The sequence below is a fragment of the Wickerhamomyces ciferrii genome, contig 00230, assembly GCF_000313485.1.
Source record: "Wickerhamomyces ciferrii WGS project CAIF00000000 data, strain NRRL Y-1031 F-60-10, contig 00230, whole genome shotgun sequence".
Lineage (NCBI taxonomy): Eukaryota > Fungi > Ascomycota > Saccharomycetes > Phaffomycetales > Wickerhamomycetaceae > Hansenula > Hansenula ciferrii.
The window spans coordinates 1-22,648 of NW_011887510.1; the positions used below are offsets into that span (position 1 = coordinate 1).

The 22,648-nt window shown below is 27.8% G+C and overlaps 11 protein-coding genes across 11 annotated transcripts; 5 read left to right on the forward strand and 6 right to left on the reverse strand.

Moving 5' to 3' along the window:
- Positions 1-584: 584 nt before the first annotated feature.
- PRS1 (ribose phosphate diphosphokinase subunit PRS1) lies at positions 585-1,865 on the forward strand (the record flags this gene model as incomplete). The annotated part of the gene is made up of 1 exon (XM_011273695.1): positions 585-1,865. The coding sequence occupies one exon, from the start codon at positions 585-587 to the stop codon at positions 1,863-1,865; it is 1,281 nt and encodes a 426-aa protein (XP_011271997.1).
- Positions 1,866-2,074: 209 nt separating this feature from the next.
- On the reverse strand, positions 2,075-5,056 carry VIP1 (inositol polyphosphate kinase VIP1; the record flags this gene model as incomplete). Its single annotated transcript, XM_011273696.1, has 1 exon — positions 2,075-5,056. The coding sequence occupies one exon, from the start codon at positions 5,054-5,056 to the stop codon at positions 2,075-2,077; it is 2,982 nt and encodes a 993-aa protein (XP_011271998.1).
- Positions 5,057-5,417: 361 nt separating this feature from the next.
- On the forward strand, positions 5,418-8,204 carry UTP21 (rRNA-processing protein UTP21; the record flags this gene model as incomplete). The annotated part of the gene is made up of 1 exon (XM_011273697.1): positions 5,418-8,204. The coding sequence occupies one exon, from the start codon at positions 5,418-5,420 to the stop codon at positions 8,202-8,204; it is 2,787 nt and encodes a 928-aa protein (XP_011271999.1).
- Positions 8,205-8,301: 97 nt separating this feature from the next.
- On the reverse strand, positions 8,302-10,797 carry VAM6 (Vam6p; the record flags this gene model as incomplete). The annotated part of the gene is made up of 1 exon (XM_011273698.1): positions 8,302-10,797. The coding sequence occupies one exon, from the start codon at positions 10,795-10,797 to the stop codon at positions 8,302-8,304; it is 2,496 nt and encodes an 831-aa protein (XP_011272000.1).
- A 632-nt stretch (positions 10,798-11,429) lies between these two features.
- Positions 11,430-12,314, reverse strand: GAG1 (Gag1p; the record flags this gene model as incomplete). The annotated part of the gene is made up of 1 exon (XM_011273699.1): positions 11,430-12,314. The coding sequence occupies one exon, from the start codon at positions 12,312-12,314 to the stop codon at positions 11,430-11,432; it is 885 nt and encodes a 294-aa protein (XP_011272001.1).
- A 313-nt stretch (positions 12,315-12,627) lies between these two features.
- On the reverse strand, positions 12,628-14,322 carry RXT3 (Rxt3p; the record flags this gene model as incomplete). The annotated part of the gene is made up of 1 exon (XM_011273700.1): positions 12,628-14,322. The coding sequence occupies one exon, from the start codon at positions 14,320-14,322 to the stop codon at positions 12,628-12,630; it is 1,695 nt and encodes a 564-aa protein (XP_011272002.1).
- A 223-nt stretch (positions 14,323-14,545) lies between these two features.
- On the forward strand, positions 14,546-15,709 carry BN7_5707 (uncharacterized protein; the record flags this gene model as incomplete). The annotated part of the gene is made up of 1 exon (XM_011273701.1): positions 14,546-15,709. The coding sequence occupies one exon, from the start codon at positions 14,546-14,548 to the stop codon at positions 15,707-15,709; it is 1,164 nt and encodes a 387-aa protein (XP_011272003.1).
- Positions 15,710-16,101: 392 nt separating this feature from the next.
- Positions 16,102-16,779, forward strand: RPL31B (60S ribosomal protein eL31; the record flags this gene model as incomplete). Its single annotated transcript, XM_011273702.1, has 2 exons — positions 16,102-16,170; positions 16,516-16,779. 2 exons carry the CDS (start codon positions 16,102-16,104, stop codon positions 16,777-16,779), a joined length of 333 nt encoding a protein of 110 aa, XP_011272004.1.
- A 959-nt stretch (positions 16,780-17,738) lies between these two features.
- DUS4 (tRNA dihydrouridine synthase) lies at positions 17,739-18,761 on the reverse strand (the record flags this gene model as incomplete). Its single annotated transcript, XM_011273703.1, has 1 exon — positions 17,739-18,761. The coding sequence occupies one exon, from the start codon at positions 18,759-18,761 to the stop codon at positions 17,739-17,741; it is 1,023 nt and encodes a 340-aa protein (XP_011272005.1).
- Positions 18,762-19,127: 366 nt separating this feature from the next.
- DUS3 (tRNA dihydrouridine synthase DUS3) lies at positions 19,128-21,101 on the forward strand (the record flags this gene model as incomplete). Its single annotated transcript, XM_011273704.1, has 1 exon — positions 19,128-21,101. The coding sequence occupies one exon, from the start codon at positions 19,128-19,130 to the stop codon at positions 21,099-21,101; it is 1,974 nt and encodes a 657-aa protein (XP_011272006.1).
- Positions 21,102-21,230: 129 nt separating this feature from the next.
- Positions 21,231-21,905, reverse strand: YET3 (Yet3p; the record flags this gene model as incomplete). The annotated part of the gene is made up of 1 exon (XM_011273705.1): positions 21,231-21,905. The coding sequence occupies one exon, from the start codon at positions 21,903-21,905 to the stop codon at positions 21,231-21,233; it is 675 nt and encodes a 224-aa protein (XP_011272007.1).
- Positions 21,906-22,648: the final 743 nt, after the last annotated feature.

A 22,648-nucleotide genomic window follows, 5' to 3' on the forward strand; every position in this document is an offset into this window, starting at 1 on the left:
TCTTTTCGAGAACCTTTAAACTACAACGCCGGCCCCAGGTTTACTTTACCTATGAGACTCACTCCATAAGCCACGGCCCATCAGTAGAAACTTCCACTAGCATATCTATCTCTCTTCATTACTCTCAGCTTCCCATTTCACTCCCTCCAGCGCCTCCACCGGTGGGCCTAGGCTCTTTTCTGGCTTATCAGCGTTGCTCCGGCTATTAAAAAAATGATCCATTTACCCTGCTAATTCTTTTTGGCTCATCTGCTGCGTAATACTAGAAAAAAAAATTATCTGACTTCTGATTAGAAGTTGATGATGGAGACTTCTGATATTCTACTTCTTACAACTTCAACCAAATACGAGGTCGAAAGGGTCATATCCATCCATTTGGAATAGAATCACAAACTACGGGTCTTGATTTGTTTTGTCTTTGATTACAACTTTGTTATCAAATCATTGACAGTTTAAAAAAAGATACTCAAGTATTATATTACTACTAATATATCATATTGTTTTCAACTCCACAATCAAAGGCAAATCTGCCCACAAATAATATCGATAATTCTAAAATCGATTCAAATACAGAACCATTCAAAATGAGAAAGTGTAAAGTTTTCGTTGGTAATTCACATCCTGAATTAGGTCAATTAGTTTGTGCTAAATTAGGTGTTGAACCTGCTCCATGTTCAATGAAGAAATTCTCAAATGGTGAAACTTCAGTTCAAATTGGTGTATCTGTTCGTGATGAAGATGTTTATATCATTCAAAGTGGTTCAGGTACTGTCAATGATCATATTATGGAATTATTAATTTTAGTTTCTGCATGTAGAGGTGGTTCTGCAAAAAAAATTACTGCTGTTTTACCTCAATTCCCATATTCAAAGCAATCTAAAATGAAAAAACATAGAGGTGCTATTACAGCTAGAATGTTGGCTAATTTACTTATAATGGCTGGTGCTGATCATGTCATTTCTATGGATTTACATGCTTCTCAAATGCAAGGGTTTTTCTCAAAACCTGTTGATAATTTATATGGTGGTCCAAGTTTAGCTAAATGGATTAGAGAAAATGTTGAAGATTATAAAGATGCTGTTGTTGTCTCCAAGAACCCAGGTGGTACTAAAAGGGTCACTGCTTTAGCTGATGCTTTAAAAATAAATTTTGCAATGATTCATACTGATCGTCGTCGTAATGCTGACATATATTCACAAAATAAATCACAAGCTCAATTAAAACAAAGAAAACAAAGTATGTCAAGAAGAAGACCAGTATTGAACAAAAATGATGAAGATGATGAAGAAGAAGAAAACATCATCTTATCAAACGGTTTACAAACTGCTCGTATTGTTCAAGGTCATGTTGTTGATGATGATTTTGTTCCAGAATCTTCTGCCCCAGAATCTGTAATTTCAGATACTGGTAGCATTCCAAATGATCAAACTTCTTATGCTTTAGGTGGTACTTATGATGCCGCTGATTCTGATGAAGATGATGAACCAGCTTCAGTATCACAAGAAAAATTAATTACATTAGTTGGTAATGTTAAAGATCGTTCTGCAATCATTTTAGATGATATGATTGATAGACCAGGTTCTTTCATTTCTGCAGCTGAACATTGTCGTTTGAACTGTGGTGCTAACAAAGTTTATGTTGTTGCTACTCATGGTATTTTCATTGATGATTGTTTAGAAGAATTAAATGCTTCACCATATATTGATCAAATTGTTGTTACAAATACTTATCCATTAAGTGAAGAAAAAAAGAAGACTGAAAAATTGGTTACTATTGATGTTGCTCCAATCTTTGCTGAATGTATTCGTCGTGATCATTACGGTGAAAGTATATCTGTCTTGTTTGATTCATTAGCAAGTTTATAAGTTTAGAGTTAATGACTAGGTGATTAGTTTGAAGGTGTTTTAATAAGAAGAAAAATTCGTCATATTTAATATAGATACATACATTATTTTTTTTACAAATTTTTATTTAGATTATTTAAAAATGGTTTTATTTGGTTTACATGAATTGAAATATACTGTAATAATATTATTTTAACAGCAACTGGTAGTTTCAATTGGTGTATGTATATCTATTTAGGTTCAGTCAATGGACTTGATATATTAACAGCAGTGAACTTCTTTGGTAAATTAACCTTTTTAAATTTGGATTTTAATCTTTGTGAAACTAAATCAAAATCTAAATGTTTTGTCAAACTAATTTTTGGAATACATGAAATATAATGTTTATCATCAAGTTCAACATCTAATGGATCTTGTGTATGACAACCTGGTGATAATTTAAACCTTATAGAATGATTTTTACCTGAGCTATCTTCATATAATTCAAAAATAATTTGTGATAAATAATCTAATTCTGGTAAATCATTTCTATTAATATAAAATTGAATATTACTTTCATATAAAATGTTTAATAATGTGTACATATGACTTTCTTTAGTAAAATAAGTAACACAACCTGGTTTATCATTTTCAATCATTTCATTTAAATCATTAATAATTTTTTTACCTAATGGAACTGAAGTTAATAAACCAATTTCCAGTTTTTCACTTTGAGTAATACCATATTCTTGGGGACAAATAAAATCAAATAAAACTTGAGATAATTTATATAATTCTCTTAAATATTTAAAAATTTGTTCATTAAATAAATATGAATGTGCATGTAATGGAATATTTGGTGTACCTTTATCTTTAGCGAAAAGTTTTAAATGTTGTGGATATTCATCAATTAATAATGAAGCAGATGGTCTTTCAACTTCAGAAACTGGTTTGAATATTTTCTCTAAAAATTCTCTATTATGTAAAGCATCAAATTTCATTGTATCATATAATTCTGAAATTTTTGAAGGATCAACTTTTTCCACAGTTATAAATTCTTTAAATAATTTATTCCATCTTTCAATAAATAATTCCGGATCTTCACCATTACACCATTCTTGTTGTAAATTTGCAAAATCTTCATGAGTAGAATTATGATCCATAATTTGTTTATGATAATTCATTAATTCAACAACTCTTTTCAAAACAACATATGGTTCAGGCATTTTTTGTGGCCATGTAAATTGTGATGGTGCTTCTTTACCTTCTCTTAATAATGGTTTTAACTTCTTTTTAACTTTATCCATAAGATCTTTAGCAGCATTAGAATCATCTAATAAATCTTTTCTAATATTAATAAAATTATCATCCAATGTACCATCATCTAATAAAGAATTTGCCCACAGATTAGCAGTAAGTAAAACTCTTCTTTCTGATGATGAAAAAACTTTAACATTTTTCAATAATTCTTTATTTAGTAGACCCATATCTTGTCTTGATTGTTCACCTAAATCACTAGCTTGATAATGAGCAGAATGTGTAGCTTCACCACCCCATTTTAAAATGAATTGAACTTTTTCCACTTCACCATCTTCAGTTAAAACAGGTTTTAATTGAATCTTAGTACCTGGAAATTCTAATTTTTTTTCTAATGCATTAGCTAAAAGTTCTAATTTACTTAAATCTTCAATTTGTTGTTCTTGAGCAACTTTAATAGCTCTAAGGACAATTTTCAAATCTGAAACTTCTCTAATTATAACTTCTTCTTTATGACCTTTTAATAAAGAAATGAAAATTTCAGATTTAAAAGAATATTTGAATTTTTGTTTTGGAGTACGATCAGCATGACGAATAACAGATACTAAACCTTTCAAGACCCATTTTTGTGATTTTTCCTCAGTGGCAGCTGATGGAGTGGCTAATTTTTTAACATCTCTAATTTTTTTAGCTTCAGCAAACATATCTCTAAGAATTTTAGCACAATTATCATAATATGGGGCATTATCTTTAACAAATGAAAATCCATTAACATCAATGACATAACTATGACCACCAACTCTTAATAAATCAAATCCACAAATAGTTTGACCAAATCCTTTAGAAACATGTTTTGCAATACTTTTTTCTTTATCAGATAAAGGTGTAATATATCTAATTTCTTTACCATGAGTATTTCTTCTAACAATACCATCAACAACTGGTGATTTTCTTGTTTCAGCATGACAAAAATTTGGTCCCACGGTATAAGCTTTAACATCTTCAAAATTATCAGTATCCATAAATTGTTCATAAATATAAGAACCTGAAGTTCTTGGAGTGGATAATTTAGGATCAAATTCTGAAGACTTATTACCAACTTTTCTGAAAAGTTTTCTACCACCACCACCATCTTTTTTGGCATAATAAATATAAACATTATGATCTTCACCATCAACAGGTTTTTCAACAAATGGTTTGGTTAAAGTTTCACCATTAACCCAAATGGTATCTTCATCAATCATTTTCCATTCTGGTTCTTTAATTTTTTCCATAGAAACACCATTATCTTGTAATTTTTGTTTTAATTCATCATCAACTCTTGGACCACCATCTCTTGAAATTTCCAATCTTTTCGGAGTTGGAACTTTAGCAGCATCAAGAATCCACAGACATAATCTTCTATCCCAAAGCGCTTTTTGCATAACCAAATCATTAATGATGTATGGTTTACGTAGTTTAACATATGCAATAGCTTTATCTAATGGGAAACCAGTTGAGAAAAAACTAATCAAGAAATCACAAGTTGGCCAATTTTCAATTGATTCATCTAATATAACTTTATCACCAAAAATGACAGTTTCAAATTCACCATTTTCAATCAGTCTGTTTAATATTTGTCTACATGGTTTACTTAAAACTTTAGCATCCATAGCACAAACACCAATTTTACCAATTTTTGGCAGTTGAACTTTTGATATTGAATGTGAACTTTTTCTTGAACTAACAGAACTTGAATTATTAGTTTCGACTGCTGGAGGAGGTAAATGGATTTGACTATTATTTTCACTTGATGAAGTTTTTGGAGTGAATCCTTCTAATATTGGAGCTATTGAAGCCATTGCTTTCTTATTCTCGTCGTAAACGCTTGAACTGGAGTTGTTTGTACTCAGGGCCAAAGGTGATATTGGACCAGACGTTGAGATACTGCTCTTCTTCTTAGGCTCAGAGACCTTGATATCAATGGGTTTTGTCATGTCAATGTTTCCTTTCCAAATGTATCAATCAATCAACGTGGTGATAAACAAATAAACTGAAGCATCGATTCCAACTTGACTTCGATCGTCCTGCAGCCGCTGTGACAGAATCAAAATTAATTTTAATCAGCTAAATTGGAGATACGAGGGTATATTTTCAGTCATGTGATGCAAAACGTGATTTGGTTTCACTTCCGAGGAAACAAAGTTACCCTGGCTCATCGGACTTTTTTGATTACGTCACAGATTATGTAATGGTGATACCTAAAAAAAATTATTTTATGTATGTATATGGGTATTAATTAATTGAAAATATTGATACAACTTGTATTGAGATCTATTCTGGATAAGAAGAATCAAGATGACAATAGATCAAGTCAAGAGAAGAAAAGTCAACGAAGTTTCCAAGGCTTCTAAGAAAGGTTCAAAGATCTTTTCACCATTTAGAGTTATTGGTAATGTTTCTAATGATACACCTTTCGCTGTTGGTACTTTAGGTTCAACTTTTTATATTGTTACTAGTGTTGGTCGTTCATTTCAAATTTATGATGCTAATACTTTACATTTATTATTTGTATCTCAAACTCAAACTTCTTCCAAAATTAATGCCTTAACTGCACATTTCCATTATGTTTATGCTGCATATGAAAATAAAATTGGTATTTATAAAAGAGGTAAATTAGAACATACTTTAGAAGTTGATCAAGATGAAGAGATTAAGAAAATCATTGTATTTGGTGAATATTTAGTTGCTACATCAAGTCAAAATGTTTTCGTTTTCAAAAAGGCAAATGGATTAAAAGTTGCAACTGAATTTTATACCAAAATTCCAATTTCCTCAATTAATGGTGAAATTATTGATTTAATTCATCCTCCAACTTATTTAAATAAAATTGTTGTTATAACTACTTCAAATATCATTGTTTTAAATATCCATTCTGCTAAAGTTTTATATACTTCAGAAATTTTCCCAGATCAATTAACAACAATTGAATCTGCTCCAGTATTAGATTTTATTGCAATTGGTAATGTTAAAGGCCAAGTCATCTTGTTTAATGTAAAAAAGGGTAAAATATTACATACAATTGAAACTGGTGAAGCTAAAGTTAATTCAATTTCATTTAGAACTGATGGTTCACCTCATTTAGTTGCTGCATTAAATACTGGTGATTTGTTTTTTTATGATTTAGATCGTAATAGTCGTATCCATGTTTTAAGAAATGCTCATAATGAATCATATGGTGGTGTTGTTAAAGCTCAATTTTTGAATGGTCAACCAATTGTTGTTACAAATGGTGCAGATAATTATTTAAAAGAATTTGTCTTTGATCCATCATTATCTTCATCAAATTCTGCAATTGTTTCACCACCACGTCATTTAAGATCAAGAGGTGGTCATTCTGCTGCACCTTCATCTGTTATTTATGCTGATCCACAATCTCATTATATTTTATCAGCTTCAAGAGATCGTTCATTTTGGAGTTTTTCTTTACGTAAAGATGCTCAATCACAAGAATTATCTCAAAGATTACATAAAAATTCAGATGGTAAAAGAATTGCAGGCTCAGTAATAAGAGAAAAATTTCCTGAAATTACAAATATGGCAATTGAAAATTCAAGAGAAGGTGAATGGGAAAATGTTTTAACTTGTCATAAAGATGAAAATTTTGCTCGTACATGGGATTCAAAAAATAAACGTGTTGGTAAACATATTTTAAATACAATTGATGGTGGTATTGCTAAAAGTGTTGCAATTTCTCAATGTGGTAATTTTGGTCTTGTTGGTTCATCAAATGGTGGTATTGGAGTTTATAATTTACAAAGTGGTATTATTCGTAAAAAATATCAATTACATCAAAAGGCAGTTACAGGAATGGCAATTGATGGTATGAATAGAAAAATGATTTCAGTTGGTTTAGATGGAATTGTTGGATTTTATGATCTTAGTAAATCAAAATATTTAGGTAAATTAAAATTAACTTCACCAATTACTCAATTAGTTTATCATAGATCATCAGATTTAGCTGCATTAGCATTAGATGATTTATCAATTGTTATCATTGATACAGTTACACAAAAAATCATTCGTGTTTTCTATGGTCATAATAATAGAATAACTTCAATGGATTTTAGTCCAGATGGTCGTTGGATTATATCAGCTGCATTGGATTCAACCATACGTACATGGGATTTACCAACAGGTGGATGTATTGATGGTATTATTGTGCCAAATGTTGCAACAAGTATTAAATTTTCACCATTGGGTGATTCTTTAGCAACAACTCATGTTTCTCAATTAGGTGTTTGTTTATGGACAAATCGTTCCCAATTTAAACCTATTTCAACAAGACATATTGATGAAGATGAATTTACAAATGTTTATTTACCAAATTCTGCAGGTGAAGGTGGTTCATCAGTTTTAGATGGTGCATTAGATGATGAAAAAGATGATGATGAAGAACATTTTACAAATCATTATGAAACTTTAGATCAAATTGATGAAAATTTAATTACATTATCATTAGGACCAAGAAGTAAATTTGATACATTATTGAACTTAGATATTATTAAAAATAGAAATAAACCAAAAGAAGCACCAAAAAAACCAGAAAATGCACCATTTTTCTTACAATTAACTGGTGAAAAAGTTGGAGATGAAGCATCAATTAGAGAAGGTCAAAAATCATCAATTTTAAATAAACCAGAAGAAACAAATGGTGAAGATGGTGGATTAAATCCATTAAAACCTGGTATTAATACAAATTTTGAAAGTGAATTTACAAGATTATTACGTGAAGATTCATTAATTGGAGATTACGATAAATTTTTAAAATTTTTAACAAATTCATCACCAGCTATAACAGATTTAGAAATTAAATCATTAAATACTCAACCTCCATTAACTGAAGTATCAAATTTCATTCAAGCATTAACTCAAGGTTATAAAACCAATTCAAATATTGAATTAATTGAAGCATGGATGAATATGTTATTTAAAAATCATGGTGATGTTTTGATTAATATTAAAGATGAAAATGTCGAACAAAGTTTAAATGAATGGTATGAATCTCATCAAAATAAAACTGAAAACTTTGATGATCTTGTTAAATATTGTTCAGGTGTTATTGGATTATTAACATCTGTTTAAGTTGTATATACAGAAAATATAATGCATTACAGAAAAAATTTAAATATTGTAGTTCTATGATATAAATGTCTATTATGTTTATATATCTCATAAGAATTCAAACTTCAAGTTTATAATCTTTTAATTTAATAGTTTTCAATTTCCTAGACCTCATTTTAAATTCCAATTCTTGTTCATAATTTTTCAAACAACCAAAATGTATTAAATCATTATTTGGGAATTTTTTTAAAACACTATTCCCTAAAAATGCATTACATTGTTTACATCTAGTTTCATTCAATATAATCTCTACTGAACCACTTTGTTTTTGAAATAATTCATCTTCAATTTTTAAAGCTTCTAAAGTTGATAAATTTTTGGTTAATAACGATTTTGTATAAAATTTTCTTTGTAATCTTAAGTTTTTAATTAAAACTTGTTCAATTTCAGAAATTTTTAAATCAATTGGTAAAGTATTTAATATATCAATTAATTGGATTGAATTTTGTGATTTGGATAATAATTCCATTATTGAAGATTTATCTTTATTATAATCCCAAAATAAATTTATCAAGAATAATACCCATTTTTGTGCATCGTCATCTGTATTGAATAAACTTTGAGCATAATTTATTGCTTCATGTGGTGAATTTAATTGTTTAACAAGGATGTTTAAAGATTCTTTATGATTTCCTAAATTTTTCAATATAAAAGTTTTCAATAAATTTAATGAATTATTTTCTTGATATTTTGATAAAATTTCTAAAGTTTTCAAAAAATCATAATTTTGAAATTGTAAAGATTTTTGTAATTTGTTAAAATAAATTGATTCAGGTTTTGTATCATTTGATAATAATTCAAAATAAATTTCAATTAATCTTGTATTTAAAATTTTTGATTGTTCATCTAATTCTTCAATAATAAATTCAAGATAAATTTTCTCCAAATTTATTGATTTGGTATTTAAATATTTCCAAACTTTAAATTTATTAAAAGTTTCTGAATAAAGAGAATTTATAAAAATTTCAATTGCCCATGATTCACTAATTGATATACACCAATCTGAATATTCCAAAATCAAATCTAAGTGATCATTTTTTAAATTTTTTTGAATATAAGAAACAATTGCCCCCGGGTCTTTTGAATCTTGAGATAATTCAAATAACAATTCCAAAGCTTGTTTGTGCATGCTTTTTTTATTATAAAAATCAATCAATTCATTAATCATGTTTTTTGATTTAAAAGTATTTATAACTAAATCTGGATCACAATAATTATCAATTCTTACTAAGGAACCAATTAATCCACTATTTAATTCTAAATAACATTTGAAAAGAGCCGTATCCACTGATGATTGAATTTCATTAATTGAATAAGTACCTTGAGTGAATGATTCAATATTTAATTTAGAGTCTAAGAATTCAATTGTATTATCCTGTGATCCCAAAACTTTATTAAATTTTCTTCTTATATCTGATAAATAATTGATTAAATAAGATATAGCTTGGCTGTCAATCTGTGGTTCTTCTTGTTCCTTATCTGATTTTATACCTGTCAAATATGAAGGATAAAGGTTTAAAACAATCATTGGTGGTGCAATAAAATCAATAAATTTTTGTATAGCAAATTTATAATTTTGTTCATAAAATTGAGTTTTAGCAATTTCAATTTCTAAAGATCTTAATTTCAATGATTTTTCAGGGTATTGTGATGGGGATAATTGATTTATAAATTCAATTGATTTAGATTGATCTAATTTGGTTAATTGATTTATAATTTTATCAAATGAAGATAATTTAAATTGATGGATTTTATTTTGTGATATGATTATAATTTCATTATTAATATATGAAATTTGTTGAATTGTTGGTATATGAATTGTTTGATATAAACTTAGATGATTTGAATCTAAGATATGTATATGATTTTTCGTACAACATATTAAGAAAGGTTTTATTGAAATTATATGATTTGGTATGAATGATAAGTTAATTGTTGTGGAGGTGTTTTCAATGTAGTTATACTTCAATATTTGAGAGCCTTTATTCAATATGACTATACCATCATATGGTATTATATTTGAAATTTGATTAAATATTGAAAATTGCGATTTAAATGGTAATTTAATTGATTGATTATTATTATAGTAATAAAATTGAGAATTTGAACCATAAATAATGGAATCTTGGTTTATAAACTCAAACTCCAATGGTTTATCCATTGTTTTGAATTGTTTAATAACTTCAAATTGTCCCTGAGTATAATGATATATTATTATTAATGATTTTGTTGATATACCTAAAAAATCATTATATTTTGATATATTTAATACTTGTTTAAAAGGTAATGATTCTAATAATTGTAAAGTGGTTAAGTCATAAATTGATACTATCCCATTACTCAATGTTATCAGAGTGTCCTGTATACTTAATATCTTATCAATAGCACCATTGTTGAAATTTTCAATTGTTTTAATTAGTTGTAATTGATTATCATATATAACAATTGAACCTGTTGAAGTGGCTAAATAGACATGATTTTGTAAGGGAAGTAATGAATTGAAGTTGAAACCTGTGCTTTGTTGTTGTATTGATTCTATGATGTTTAGTTGCATTGAATGAATTGTAATTGAGTAGATTGTTAGTTGATTGTCTGTTTTTTAATAGATTTGTTGATTTTGTTGATGTTTTTATTGTTTTCATACATTCTTATTTCCTGAAAAACAAAAACATCACCAACTAATATCACCAATATCAACAACATCAACTAATACTATCAACACAATGGAGCAAGTTCATTCCACCTATCAATCACTAATAAACACTCCAAACAAAACAACTCAAACACTAAACCAAATCCATAATCAACAACATATAATCAATAACCAACAACAATCATTAAATAAGCATTTATATAAACTAGATAAAACATCACATAATTATCAAAAATTAATTAAATCAACAAAGCAAAATTCAACAAATTTAAATAAAGTACAAAATTTTGCAGAAAATTTAGATTTAGAATTAAGAATATTAGAAAATACATTCAAGATTATTGATGAGAATAAAAAATATAATTAATTAAAATCGTTATTCATTAAAGAGAACTAAATAATGGAATATAAAAAAATGTCATGAAAAGACAATATGCCAGTTTGTTAGATATCATATCAACTTGATGATTTGTTTAATTTATCATATCAACCTGTTTAATTTAATTTAGCGTTAGCTAAATTAAATGCTAAATTCAGGCCAACCCTTGAGTCGCTCTTTCCCATTTCTTACTTGCAATCCAACCAGCATTAATAACTTTTAGCGCATCTTTTAAATTCATTGGTTTTTTCAAAGTTTTTTGTTTTTCAATTAAACTATTATAAATTATTGGATAATTATCTTTTGATATCCCAACCAATGAATTATCTAATGATCGTTGTTTAGCTTTAGATTTTAATTCATTATTTGAATATAACCATGCATTTCTTCTTTTTTGCCATATATCTTCACCATTAATAAAAGGTTTATCTTCTCCTAATTCTTTATGTAATTTTTTAGCTTCTAAAACAGAATCAAAATTTTCATAACTTGATTCATTAATTATATTTAATTGATTTTCTTCACTATTAGTTTCTGAATTTGATACTTCATTTGATGGTTCACTCATGGTAATACCCTCTTGTCCTTCTTGTCCTTCTTCTAATTGTTGTTGTTGTTCTTGTCCTTCTAATAATGATGAATCTACTGATGATGATGATGTGACTAAAAACAGTTCATTAATAATTTCATCTGATGAAAGTGCGTCTTCTGCAAAATTCTTTAATTTAGTAGCAGCTATTGATAAATTAATAGAAGCCTTGACAAACAACTGACGAATAGTTCTCAACACTGTTTTCTTGTTGTTATTATCCTTGTTGTTGGTGGTGGTATTGGTATTGAAATTGTCTTTTTCCTTGGGTATATTTTTCAAATTACTTCTTAAGGATCTTGAAGAACGAAATGAACGAATAGTTCCTTGTTTTTTCAAATCTAAATTAGGTGAACTTCTTGAAGTGTTTTGTTCTGATTGATGCTTGTTCTCTGTTTCTTTCTCTGTTTGATTTGGAATTGTTTGTTGATTTTGTAACCCTTCACTCATTCTTAACCAGCCGTACTGACTTGTGACTGACTTCCCAATAACCTATAGTAAATAAAATAATATGTCTTTCGATAGTCTTGTTTAATAACCTTTTCCCATTCTTTGGATACGATGAGTTGTGGTTATGGATATATAGAGTACCAGTTCTTCTTATTACTAGTTCTCTTGTTGTTATTTACTTGTTTTATTTGTTCTTGTCATTCTTTTGTGGTTGATAAAGTGGGTTTTTGGTTATCAGGGGTTTGAAGCCCTGGTTCGCGGGTGACATTATATTATACAACATTTTAATTTAAATATAAATACATTTATTAATCTATTGTTTACTTTCTTTACTTTCAGTCTTCTCCTTCTTCTCTTTTTGACTCTTCTCCAACTCCAATTGTAATTTAACCTTCTTATAAGCTTCAACATTTAATTTCCATTTCCCATTATTATCCAATATCTCTAATGGAATCAAACTCATCTCTTCAATTTGTTCAATTTTTCTTTTTTTCAAATCACAATCATTAATACTCTCTACTGAACTATTAATCTCACCATATTTAACTCCAAATATACCAATACTAACACCATCATGCCCCTCGATCCAATCTCTTGAATTAATACCATTGTTATAATGACCTTTATAATGATTCAATTTTGGTAATATAATTAAATCAACATGAATATCTCCTCCAATAATATTAACAAAATGTCTGAAATTATTAACTGTTTGATCAATATTTGATTTATTTTCTAAATTCCCTGAGGTTTTCTTCTCGGTTGACTGGTTCACTTCAATTAAATTTTCAAAATCATTATCTAATGAAGGTAAAAATCCATTATGTTTTAAAATTAATAAAATATCTGAATCATCTGTATATATATCTGACCCCCATATAGATCTATTTAAATAATTATGATTATTTTGTAAATTATTAATTTGATATGATGGAATTCTTATAGTTATAATGGAATTTATATATTTTTTTAAATTTGGTAATAATGGGACAATTTCATTTTCTTGTGTTGGATCAATTTCTAAATTTTTAAAACAACTTAATTGTTTATATGTTGATCTTGTTGGGAATGGTGTATATAATATTGAACCTAAATATTTTCTTGGAAATTTTAATGAATTTTTTAAAACTTCTTCATTATTTATAATAATTTCTCTCTTGATGAATTTTGGTGGTGGGTTTTGTTGTTGTAATTCTTGTGGAGCATCCACCTTTTTTGGTTGAATAGTATTTAATCTTTTAATTATTGAATAACATAAATAAGTTTTATAATTTGGATTTTTAGATTTTTCAATTCTTGCTCTTTTTTCATGTTGTAAAATATCATGTTTTTCTTCATTTGTAAAATCCATTATACCATATTTTTTTTCATAATATTTTATAATATCTTCATCTGATTCTTCTTCAACATCTGGTTTAGTAATTTCTTCTTTTAATTTAACAGCTTGTGATTGAATATCATTTGAATTAGAATTTGATGATGAGGATGGTAAAACTTGATTTAAAAATGAAGGTTTAGCAGAAATTGTTGGTATGGTTTCTGTAGATTGTGATTGTTGGTGTGTTGATTGTATTGAAGGTAATTGTCCATAATGTGATGGTTGATGTTGTTGAGGAACTTGTTGATGAGTTAAATGAGAAATTGATGGTATTGATGGTGATATTTTCGTATGATCAACACTTTGAGTATTACTTAATGTTTGGAAATATCCTGAACCACTTTGGGGTTGTTGTCCCTGGGGTTGTTGAGGTTGTTGAGGTTGTCCTTGGTCTAAATTATTCAATAATCTTGGAACTCCTAATGATGAAGGTGGAGCCATTTGATGAGGATTTGACATACTTGACATTCCAGATAAGAATGAAATTGGTGGTAATCTTATACTTTGATTTGGACTTTTTTGAGATAATGATGATTGACCATTTGAATTTGGTGGTGTATGATTTGAATTGGAATTTTGAGAATCATTTGATAATAGCGAGGGAAGCGATGGGCGTAGTGGATTGGACATGGTTGATATTATTGTATGATTATAACCAATAGTTGTTTGTAGTTGTTTCTCGTAGTTCTTTGTTGTTTACTTCCTTGTTTATTTACTCTCATTTTTTAAAAACCTTTGAAATTCAAAAGTTCGAAATGGGCCACTTCAAAAAACCCGTCAAATTAATACCCAATGAAATCAAATAATGATAAGAATTTGAACAATATAAATACCATTCAAGATCACCAATATCATGTCATTTGATCATTACGATACGATTCTTAGCTCGAATTTGTTCCTACAAACTCCTTTAGTGGAACAAGTTGTTGTTCCTGATGATCAAGTTCAAGATGATGCTTCAGATAACAATCAATATCAAACCATTATTAAAACCATTAAGAATTTCAATTCTGAAGAACATCATGACTCCGTAAATGAATATAGGTTATTAATATCCACTGCAAACCAAGCAAGAGATTTGATCATACAACAAGATACCATCAAAACCAAAGATCAATTACAATTGATTTTCAAATTATGGAATATTCGTTTAACTTTATTAGTTATATCTGGGGAATTACAATTATCACAACAAGAATCAAAAAGATTAAGTATAGCTATAAATAAAGCTGTTAGATTAAAAGAACCAAATTTGAATAAAAATTTAGTCCCATCTAATGTTTCAATATTTGGTGATGATATACCATTATCATTAAAAATTTTAATTATTAGATTAAAATCAATTGGTCCCAATATAACATTATCAACAGAATATTATTTAATTCTATGGGAATTAAGACAGCGATTCTTGGATCAAGTTAATGAACAAGATGAAATACAATTAAAATTAGAAATTTTATCATATAGTATTGCATCAAATCTTATAGCTAAAAGAGAATATTCTACATTTTTAACTCAAGCAGATTCAATTATTAATACAATTCAACAACAAGATTCAAGCATACTACAAACCCAATTTAATGATAAGATATCAATTTTAGCAGTGCTGATATCATTTATAAAAGGTGATTGGGATTTGGCAAATTATTATTTTGAAAAAATATCAACTATGGAAAGTTTTACAAATAAAATCAAATCATTAGAATATATTCTACAAACTGTTGATCCTGTCCTTGATCCTAAAAGAACTAAAACTAATCCAGAAATTAAAGAATCAATAAATTTAAACAATATTAAAACCATTGATGATTTATTTGAATTGATTAAAGATCAAAGAATAACTGGTCGTATACTTTGTTCTCTATGTGCATATTTTGAACTTCAATTAAGATCATCATTATCATCATCATCAACCAATGATTTATTTGAATCTTCTTTGAATGATAATGATGAATTAACCGCTGAATTATTGAAAATTTGGTTAAAAAATCCAAATAAACTTTATGGATTTGAATGAATGATAAATAATGTCACGTGTAATCTAATGTAGTGTCACATGATAACTTTGAGCACCGTGCCCTAATAGTTGTAGTTGTGACTGTGACCACCTCACTCACTACACAACACCCACACACCCCTATGTTGCCCCTGCCAACACCTACCATTTTCAAAAACGTCAACAAAACAATTCAAATTCAAATTCGCGACAAACTGTGTTCTCTATTCGCGAATTATTATCAGCACTGCTAAAACAAAACAAAAAATTAAAGCGCGGTGTGTCTCTTACCACTCAAAGTTCCACATCAAACACACAAAATTTTGTTGAAAAGTTAAGTTCTATATAGAATTAAAGTACTATACCTTTGAAAGTGCTTGATCAACAACAACAACCAAGTTATATCATCAAATATGTCTAGTAACAGATCTGCTTTGAAAGACGTTGTCACCCGTGAATACACCGTTAACTTACACAAAAGAGTACGTATCATGAATAGTGATTTGGTGTGGTTATTATATGGATTAAATGATTTGGATTATGAAAGTTTTTTTTGAAAGGGTTGATATACATTAAAGATATTATTATAATGAAGTAAAAAGAGATTGGAAATGAATTAGAGATACGAGTTTCAAAAGAATTCAAAATGTGAACGTTTAAACTGAATCATTTGGGGAATGTATCAAGAATTTAAGAATCTATAAAGTACCATACGGTCCGTAATACTAAATACATCAAATTATACAATCAATCCATATAACCATAATCATTTATTTAAGAATCATATACTAACAATTTTATAGTTACACGGTGTTTCTTTCAAAAAGAGAGCTCCAACCGCTGTCAAAGAAATTAAAAAATTCGCTCAAAAACAATTAGGTACCAAAGAAGTCAGATTAGACCCAAGATTAAACCAAGAAATCTGGAAAAGAGGTATCAAAGGTGTTCCATTCAGATTACGTGTTAGAATCTCAAGAAAACGTAATGAAGAAGAAGATGCTGAAGAAAAATTATTTTCATATGTTGAACCAGTTATCGTTGCTTCTGCTAAAGGTTTACAAACCGTTGTTGTTGAAGAAGATGAAGCTTAAATTTAATTAAATTCATGTAAAACAATAAAATAGTCATATAATTAAACGGGTTTTGTGTTGCGTAAAAAAATAACGTTGTATTTTAATGGAAAATATAAATGTAGATGAGTAGTAAAGTACAGTAACGTAGTTGAATTGTAACCTAATTGAAATGTATCAATTATGAGATATAGTATGATAAATTACATTCATAAAGTCTTAATTCAGTTAAATACGAACCAATTAGACGATATAATATTTCTACATTAACTTTTAATTTGATAAATCATTCATTAAAGATCATTAAACAAGTTCTAAATCTAAATATAATTTGTTAGTCTAAAATTCCTCCAATCACTTATACAAAACACTTCAATTTCCCCTAAAAAACAATTGAATAAACATTAAAATATCAATCAGTGTAACTATGACATATGAACCTTTCATTACAAAAAAACAAATCATAACGATTCATTTATAGCATTTGTTCACATTGGTTCTAAAAAAAATAAAAAACTTTCATCCCTAGATATTTTAATCTTTATATTGTTTTGTTTTAAAATTTTCGTGAGTAATATTTGATTGAAAACTTACACTTCTTCAAAAGTATTTCCTTTGGGGTAAATAACTTGATTATTGATCACAATTTTCTCATTCATGTTTTGATTAAATTAAACAAAGTTTCAAATTTAATTTTTTTTTATAAAGCGAAACCAACAACAAAACTGAATTTAAATTATTAGGGCATAAAATGAATTCCGGTAGAATCTATCACGTGATAATTAATTTGAATTCCGGGAATCTGTATAACTTTTCAATATATAGGATTTATTTAACTTGATTATTTCGAAGAAATAGTGATATTATTGTGCTTCGTGGTATTCTCTACTGCTTGATAATTATATTAATAATACATTAAATCTTTTATATATGAATATGTTTTGCCCTTAACCCTTCCTTTTATGGATAATAAATTAAACCTATATATGCAATGCTCTTTGAGTTTTAAATGGAATTTCAATACCTGTTCCAAATCCTTCTTCATTTGATCTTTTCAATATGAAATTATTATCGAAAAAATCTATTAATTGTGCTAATGTTTTTATATCCATCATTTCTTTATATAATTCTTTTGGTATACGTCCATCTAACATACATGATAAATGATGTTGTAATAATCTATAAGTTAATCCATAACTTGTTGAATATTCCCAAAATTTCTCAATACAGCCCCATGGAGCTTTTTCATAACCAGCAAATAATGCAGGATTATCTAAAATACCACGAACTGCCATAACACCATCAACTTTAGTTTTTTTAACAATTTCATAAGCATCATTTAATGAAAAACAATCACCATTGGCAATAACTGGTACTGAAACTGATTCGTTCATTAATTTTATGGCCTCAAAATTTGCTGGTTGAGAAGATCTTGTTGTCTTGGTACGTCCATGAACAGTTATAAAATCCACACCAGCTTTTTCAACTTTTTGAACAAATTTAACAGTTTCATTTAAATCTGGATGAATTCTAATCTTTGTTTCAATACAAACTTTATCACCATATTTTTGTTTCACAGCATAAACCATATCACTAACTAAATCAGGTTCACTCATTAATGCTGCACCAATACCTTCTCTAATTTGTTCTTTTATAGGACAACCACAATTTATTCCAATACCATCAACAAAAGGATGAATCATTTCAACAAATCTTAATAAATCAGTAACATTATTAGTACCCACTTGTACTATCAATGGGGTATCATAATTATTTGTTGTAAAATCACTTAATCTTGCAAATTCATTACGAACAAATTCTCTTGCTAATATCATTGGTGAATAAACTAAATCTGTATTATATTCTCTTACTAATGAACGAAATGGTAATTTACTGTATCGTACCATAGGACCTGCAATAAACACTGGACGACCTTCTTTACGACATCTTTCTATTATTCTTATTGGATTATTTTCTGGGTTTCTTGGTTCAATTTTGGTCATTATATTTGATGATACTGATCTAATCAGTTTTGTGCTAGTTTTTGGTAGTATTTTTTAATGAGTATTTCTTGATGGTTCTTTTTGGTATATTTTATATTCTATCTCCCCGTATACCCACAGGTTTTTTATCTTGATCTTCTTCACAAAGTCAGAATATGATTCAAAATGTTCAAATTTGTTTATTTTATAGATAAGAAATCAAACCTTTATATTTTTTTTTTCAAAATGCGTATTGACTTTCCTAATTCAGACGCTCTTTCGCTTCCCGAACCGATAAAAAAATATTCAATAGCGATGAGCTCGAATTTATATGGACTTTATTACTATGAGATAAAGGAAGGAAAGATAAATTACAAATCATATAAAATGTCTGAAGAAGAAGTCAAGAGACCAGCATCCCCTGTTGCAAATGGCTCTGAGCCTGATCAAAAAAGAACCAAGACTGAAGAACCAAAAGTTGAGGATCCAAGATCTAAAGGTATCGCACATATAAAGAAAGAATTCATTGTAGATTCAAGACAAATTGCAGCTATTGATGATGATTCTGCTGAAGCTTCCACTGATAGAAATACAGGTGGTGAAAATGGTGGTGAAAATGGTAAAGGTAAAAAGGGTAAAAGAACTAGAGGTCAAAATAAAAATAGAGAAATTAAACAAAATCAAGAAGAAGTTAGATTATGTCAATCTTTAGTTGATCCGGACTTGGATAAAGTTTGTAAATTTGGTGCAGAAAATTGTAGAAATTCACATGACATTGATAGTTATTTACAAAGTAAAGGACCAGATATTCAAGGTGTTTGTCCTGTGTTCAATGCTATTGGTTATTGTCCTGCTGGTTTCAAATGTCGTTTCTTACATTCACATTATGATGAAGAAAATAAAATATTAATTAAAGATCTTGTTAAATTTGAAGATTCCAAGGATAAAAATTATGAAGTAAATAAAATTACAAATGATGAGAAATTATCATTAATAAAGAAAAAATTCATCTTTACAAGCTCAACTGAAGCTATCAAGATTATTGATTCAATTCAAGATGGTAATAAAAAGAGAGATTTAGCAAAGAAAAAGACAAATAATGAAGGTGAAGAAACAGAAGTTACACCAGAAACTACAACAGAAACAGAACAAACAACTGCTCAAGAACAAACAAAAGAAAACATTAATGATTATGTTGAAACAAGATTTTTTGCAGGTGAAAAGAAAAAAATTGATTTAGTTGGTAAAAAAATCTTATCACCATTAACTACAGTTGGTAATTTACCATATAGAAGATTAATGAAAACACTTGGTTGTGATGTTACATATAGTGAAATGGCATTAACATTACCATTAATTCAAGGTACAAATTCAGAATGGGCATTACCAAAAGCTCATAATACTGAATATCCTGGATTTGGTGTTCAAATTGCAACTGCAAAACCATGGCAAGCTGCAAAAGCATCTGAAATCATTGGTAAATTATGTCCATCTGTTAGTGAATTGAATTTAAATAGTGGTTGTCCAATTGATTTACTTTATAGACAAGGTTCAGGTTCAGGTTTATTAGATCAACCTGCAAAATTTTTAAGAATTTTAAATTCAATGAATTATTGTTCTGGAGAAATTCCAACAACTGTTAAAATTAGAATGGGTACTAAAGATAATCATCCAATTGCTCATAATTTAGTTAAAAGAATTGTTAAAGAAACTCAAACTGCTGCAGTTACATTACATGGTAGATCACGTCAACAACGTTATACAAGAGAAGCAAATTGGGATTATATTGGTGAAGTTGGTAAAGTTTTAAGAAAAACTGAACAAGAATTAGAAGATGATAAAGATCGTAAAGATTTCCAAAGAATTAATTTTGTTGGTAATGGTGATTGTTTTAATTTTGATGATTGGTATAAAGCTGTTGAAAATCCATATATTGATTCAGTTATGATTGCTCGTGGTGCATTAATTAAACCATGGATTTTTGAAGAAATTGAATCTCAACAATATTTAGATAAATCTGCAACTGAAAGATTAGAAATTATTCAAAAATATGCACAATTTGCAATGGAACATTGGGGTACAGATGAATATGGTATTGCATTATCAAGAAGATTTTTATGTGAATTTTTATCATTTTTCCATAGATATATTCCATATGGAATTTTAGAAAAATATCCAGTTAAATTAAATGAAAGACCAGAATTTTGGAAAGGTAGAAATGAATTAGAAACTTTATTAGGTAGTAATGATTATAAAGATTGGATTAAAATTTCTGAAATGTTTTTAGGTCCAGCTGGAGAAAATTTTAATTTTACTCCAAAACATAAAAGTAGTTCATATGAAAAATCAGCTACAAATTAGATTTTATAATGAAATGGGTTTATATATTATAAAAAGCTTATATAGTTAATTCAAAAATTGAAAAATCTTGTTAATATAAAATACAATTCTGTAGTTAAATCATGAACTTCTAAAATGAAATCATAAACTTTATTCATCAAGAGATGATGATTTTTTAGAACCAGTAGTTTTAGCTTCATCTTTTGTTAAATCTAATTTTTTTTCAGATTTAAGTTTTGAAAATGATCCTGTTGATTGAAATCCTAAATCATCATATTCTTTTGCTAAACTTCTTGCTTGATTTTTTAAAATTTCTAAATCTTCATCTTTTTGTTTAATTTTAATTTTCAATTGAGCAATTTCATCATTTGAAGAAACATGATCAGGATCAGATCTATATTCTTCTTTTAAACTTAATAATTCTGCAACTAATCTATAAGTTCTTGTTAAGATTAAAGTTAAAAATAATGTAAATCCAGTTAAATACATATTTCTTTGAGCATAAAATCTTCTAGCTTGAATTTCAGAACGATCAGCCATTGGGTTATAAGTATTATGAATTGTTGGATCTAAATTTTGTGAAGTTGATAATCCAGTTAATTCTTCATTAATTGTATTAACTCTATTAACAGAATCAACAAATAAAACAAAAATGAAAACTAATACACATTTTATTGCAACGTTAACTTCAGTTTTTTGGAATGGAGCAGAAATTGCTTTTAAAATTGGTTTTCTAATTTTTGATGGCAATGGTAATGATAAAGTGGTGAATAAAACCATTTCAATAACCAATAAACCAAATACTAAATTGTAATATAATGCCATTTTGAATTGTGTGTTGTTGTTTCTATTGTCCTTTTTGAGATAATAGTATTAATCTATTATTGAAAATCAGGGAACAATTGAATATTTATATCAATTGAAGTAACTATCGAATGATCAAGTATACGTTTCATTGCCTTTAAAAGCAATCCATTTCTGAAATTTAAAATTGACGTATAATTTTGACAGATCGGTCGGAATTCTTTTCAAGAATTATGTAATATTCCGAGGAGTGTCTTAATGTCTCATATAAAATACTCAATTTTCCTAAATTCTTTTCAAATTTTGAAACAATTTGAGTTGATTTTATTTGGAAATTAATTGAGAAGGAATGTACATTATGGTTTAAATACTTTTGAAAATGTTGAATTTTGTCAATCTATGATTTTTGTTCTCTTTTGGTTCTTATATAGAAACTTGCATTGATACAAGATCTATATACATATCTTACACGACATCAATATGATTACAATAGATAATAAATCATCAACAACTTCATCTTCTTCTTCAACAAAAACTTCATCAGGAACTTCAACTCCTTATATAACAAGATTACTTTTACTCAATCATGATCATATAATAAAGAATATAAATAAGGCACTTATAAAACCTATTAATCAAGTTAAAATTAGTGAATTTTTCATAGGATTAAAAATTATTCCACTATTGATCTTGATCATGATAATCATAATAATAATTATTCAAGTAATGAACTTTTAAAAGAATTTTCCAGAATTCATATTTTC